Below are 5,000 nucleotides of genomic sequence, written 5' to 3'. Positions count from 1 at the left end.
ACAGAAAGAGAGACAGAGAGAGAGAGAGAGAGAGAGAGAGAGAGAGAGAGAGAGAGAGAGAGAGAGAGAGAGAGAGAGAGAGATTTTACCATTCATTATTATTATTTTCTTTTCACTAGCTCATATAATAAGTGAAAAACATACTGTATATTCAAAGAGAGACAGAGCGAGACAGCGAGAGAGAGAGAGAGAGAGAGAGAGAGAGAGAGAGAGAGAGAGAGAGAGAGAGAGAGAGAGAGAGAGAGAGAGAGAGAGAGAGTGAGTGAGAAAGAAATTGAGAGTGAGAACACAATGGTCAGTCAGTCTCTCCAGCCGAAACTCCACAGCGGCGGCAGCGGTTGGTTCTCTCTATGATACCACAGTATGTTAATACCACGGCAGGCAGGCAAACAGTGCCACACCTTGATGCTCCTCCATCCATACCATGGGAAGCTGAAACTCTCTCTAGACTCACAGTAGCTCTAGCCTGCTGAGGGAGCTCTAGCCTGCAGATGGACCTACATGGTAAGCTGTGTATTACGCTGCACAAGTCTTTCTTTTTTTAAAGATATTTTTTTGCCTTTTTTACTTTATTTATGATAGGACAGTGAAGGTGGTGACAGGAGGCGAGTGGGGAGAGAGAGACGAGGAAGGGCCAGCAAAGGACCCAGGCTGGGAATCGAACCCGGGTCAGGCGCATGGTAGACGAGTGCCCCACCGTTTGGCCACAGCAGGGCCCACGCTGCACAAGTCTATATATGCTTTATAAAACACAATGGCACACCACTGTGGGTGTGCACAAAGATTTCGGTCAAGCGTGTGTGTGTGTGTGTGTGTTTACTTATGCACACATGCATATGTCTTTGTGTGTGTGTGTGTGTGTGTGTGTGTGTGTGTGTGTGTGTGTATGTGTGTGTGTGTGTGTGTGTGTGTGTGTGTGTGTGTGTGTGTGTGTGTGTGTGTGTGTGTGTGTGTGTGTGTGTGTGTGTGTGTGTGTGTGTGTGTGTGTGTGTGTGTGTGAGAGAGAGAGAGACAGAGACAGAGACAGAGACAGAGACAGAGACAGAGAAGCAGAGAGAGTATGCATGCATGCCTGCCTGCAGAGAGAAAGAGAGAGAGAGAGAGAGAGAGAGAGAGAGAGAGAGAGAGAGAGAGAGAGAGAGAGAGAGAGAGAGAGAGAGAGTATGCATGCCTGCCTGTGTGTCTATGTGTGTCAGCCAGCGTATGTAGTGTATGTAGAGTATGTGTGTTTGTCAGGTCCTGGGATATAAAGTATGCATTGCATCACTTGGGCCGGGCCCAGGCCAGACCTACTGTGCACAGCCAGCCAGCCAGCACGCAGCACACACAACATGACACCAAATGGGTCACTCCACTGAACTCATAACCCAGCCCAGCCCAGCCCAGCCCAGCCCAGCCCAGCAAGTGCTGGAGCAGAGCTCTGTCGACATGGACTGCTCCGTCGAGACTAGCTACCGATAGGCTCTTCACATAGCCCAAAATCCGGCCCAGCCGTGGCTGAAGTCGGCTGGGCATTGGAGTGCTACGCGGGCGACCTGGGTTCGAACCCCGACCCGGGTCATCTCCCGATCCTCTCCTGTCTCTATGTCCCCACTCATTTCCTGTCCCACTCTTCACTGTTTTGTCCAAATAAAATTGAAAAACCTCAAAAATAAATTTTAAAAAACACAGCCCGAACCCTAAATGCCTACGGGATCTTGTGTAGTGTGTTGTGATGGCTAAGTAGCTCAGTTCGATGGGTAGCTTACATCGACACAATACGGCTCCACTCTGTTTGTGTACGCTCTGCTGAACGCTATGCTCCAGAAGGAGAGAGAGAGAGAGAGCAGGAGAGAGAGAGAGATATATATGTCTGGGAGCTGGCTGGAGTGGTGTTGAATTACTGCATGCAGCAAAATGGGAGTATAAAAAAGAACAGAAAAAGAGAAGAAAAAGAGGGTAAAAAAAAGAACGAAAGCAAGAATGAAAAAAAAACCGAGCCCCAGTAGGTCGGTGTAATGTTTCTACGCCGCAGCCAACTTTCGATGTCTGCGTAGGTGTCACACCCTCAGCTCAAGCAAAACTGTTTCTTATGAATTTGGGTTTGTACAGCAAAATCCAATTTGCACTGAAAACACACACAGACACAGGACACGGGGCACAGGACACACACACACACGCACGTGCGCACACAAACACACACACACACACACACACACACACACACACACACACACACACACACACACACACACACACACACACACACACACACACACACACACACACACACACACACACACACAAATCTCAAACAGTTCAGTACACAAGCACACACACACACACTCACACACACACACACACTCACACACACACACACACACACACACACACACACACACACACACACACACACACACACACACACACACACACACACACACACACACACACACACACACACACACACACAGGACTTAAGACAGCAGTATAATGTCAACCTAACACCAGTAAATCCCCAAATATTCTCAGTACTGCGCTGAGCACCTGTGCACTCTGTGACTGGGCCAGCTAACTCTACCACTGGATTAGTATCTTAGTGTGCGGCCGAGCGAGCAAAGCTGGCCACGGTGGCATTGGTACAGTACTGTACAGTAGGTTGGGCCCGGCCATTCCACTGCAGAAAAATGACACCTGACCTGCCAGTATGCGGAGTGCAGTGGAGGAGAGTGGAGGTAGTCAGTGAAAGGAGGGGGGGTAAGCCCTACAACAGGGCCAAGCAGGGGGATGGCAGGCAGGGCACCATTACAATAATATTATCAAAAGTGTGAGGGCCGAGGGTGGGTGACCAAAAAAACTTAAACAAATAAAAAGCATAATACGTTTTTGGAGCATATTCTCATCTAATAGCTGGCTTGTGTGGGTATGTGTGTGAGTGTGTGTGTGCGTGTGTGTGTGTGTGTGCGTGTGTGTGTGTGTGTGTGTGTGTGTGTGTGTGTGTGTGTGTGTGTGTGTGTGTGTGTGTGTGTGTGTGTGTGTGTGTGTGTGTGTGTGTCTGTGTGTGTACGTGTGTGTGTGTGTGTGTGTGTGTGTGTGTGTGTGTGTGTGCACCTGTATCCGCGGGGAGGTGTGCTGAGGGGGGCGGAGCTTGTCCTCTCCAGCTTCTGGAGTATTTTCTGCTGCAGCTTCTGCTTCACCACCGCACTGGCCACCGCACCTGCCAATCAAACACAGAGCCCGCCCACGTCAACCAACTGGACACACATTACAATACAATACATACACCGCGAGGAAGTCAGCAACGATCCACCAGTCATTTCCACTCGGTGTCACACTTCTTCACGTAAAGAAAACGTAAGTTCTCCAGCTGTGCAGAGCGTCCTTTTGAGGGACCCCCCCCATTCAGTATCCCGATTGCGAATGAAGTGCAAATTGAAGTGCCCTTGAGGAAGTCACTGAACTCCAACATTGCTCCAGGGAACCAATACCCTTTATCTACAGTAAGGAACTGTACACAAGTACAACACCCTGTACGTAAACAAGAGTAGATAAGTGTAATGTAATGTAGTGCACTGGTCAGTGTGGAGCAGGCCAGCCCTCCACCATCACCACCACTAACACCCCCCCCCCCCCCCCCCCCCCCCCCCCCCCCCCCCCCCCCCCCCCCCCCCCCCCCCCCCCCTCCACAGGATGCAGCTCTGGCCACTGCTCCTGCCTCTGGAAGGGCCGTGTTGTATTTTCCAGATAAGTGTCCTTGGGGTAAACAATGGCTCCTCTAGCACTACTGAAGTCAGCTGATCAGACGCGCAGGATGCCTGCTGTGCAGAAAACAGTGGCCGACTGACAGACGAACTTGGCTCTTTCCTATCAATCATCTCAGCTGTCATGCTCAGACTCGCGTGGTGGTGGTGGTGGTGGTGATGGTGGTGGTGGTGATGGTGGCGGTGGCGGTAATGCTACTCTGGGAGGGGGTGGGGGGTATGTTCTGATGAGGGGTGTGTGGTGTTCTCTGCCCCTTGCTCCTGTGACGGCGATGAGATGGGGGTGGAGAGAGGCTGTTAGGAGGATCCACTGTTGACTTAAATGGTCTACTGGGCGGCATTCCTTGACAATGACCCTCTTCCTAAGCAGGGCTGCTCTTGTATGGGTGTCCCTGCTTTGTTTCAGATTGTTCACCAAGATAGAGAGACAGCCATGAGCGAGAGGAAGAGAGAGTCTGTGTGTGTTTGTGTGTGAGAGAGAGAGAGAGAGAGAGAGAGAGAGAGAGAGAGTGAGAGTGTGAGAGAGAGAAGAAAGACAGAGAAAGAAAATGAGAGAAAGAAACAGCGAGAAATTGAAAGATATAGAGGGGAAGAAGATAGAGGAAGAGATAGAGAAAGAAAATGACAGCATTACAGTAAATGACAGAGAGAGAGAAATAAAGAGAGAAGAAAGGCAGAGAGAGAGAGGAGAGACAGAGAGAAAGAGAGAGAGGGACAGATAACGTAAGAGAGGGATGAGTGAGGGTGAAAGAAGGTGGGTAAGGGAGAGAGAGAGAGAGAGAGAGAGAGAGAGAGAGAGAGAGAGAGAGAGAGAGAGAGGGGAGAGACAGAGAGAGAGAGAGAAAGAATTGGAGGGAGAGAGAGAGAGAGAGAGAGAGAGAGAGAGAGAGAGAGAGAGAGAGAGAGAGAGAGAGAGAGAGAGAGAGAGAGAGAGAGAGACTTGGCTGTAGAGGGCCCCAGTTACTTGGCTTGGCCGGCCGGCTGGGCTGGCTGCTGCTGCTGCTGTGTTGTTTTGAATAGCTCTGGAGCAGGATATACACCTCTTTGGAATCACAAGCTCCGCCGGCAGGAATTCCCCCCCCGAAGCTGAGAGCACGGCGACACAGGCAGATCAAGCTTCCTCCTCCTCAAGCACACACACACACATGCGCACACACACACACACACACACACACACACACACACACACACACACACACACACACACACACACACACACACACACACACACACATACAGGCGCACAAGCGCGCACACACA

At 50.6% G+C, this 5,000-nt stretch overlaps 1 protein-coding gene across 1 annotated transcript in view; it reads right to left on the bottom strand.

The window, feature by feature from the left end:
- Positions 1-5,000, bottom strand: part of LOC134463452 (histone deacetylase 7-like) — a 61,055-nt gene that overhangs the window by 53,656 nt on the left and 2,399 nt on the right. The window contains exon 4 of the mRNA XM_063216649.1: positions 3,091-3,196. Within this exon, the coding sequence (XP_063072719.1) occupies positions 3,091-3,196 (106 nt within the window). The remainder of the gene's footprint in view (positions 1-3,090; positions 3,197-5,000) is intronic.

The sequence above is a fragment of the Engraulis encrasicolus genome, chromosome 14 (assembly GCF_034702125.1).
Source record: "Engraulis encrasicolus isolate BLACKSEA-1 chromosome 14, IST_EnEncr_1.0, whole genome shotgun sequence".
Lineage (NCBI taxonomy): Eukaryota > Metazoa > Chordata > Actinopteri > Clupeiformes > Engraulidae > Engraulis > Engraulis encrasicolus.
This window is presented reverse-complemented; position numbering and strand designations above follow the sequence as displayed.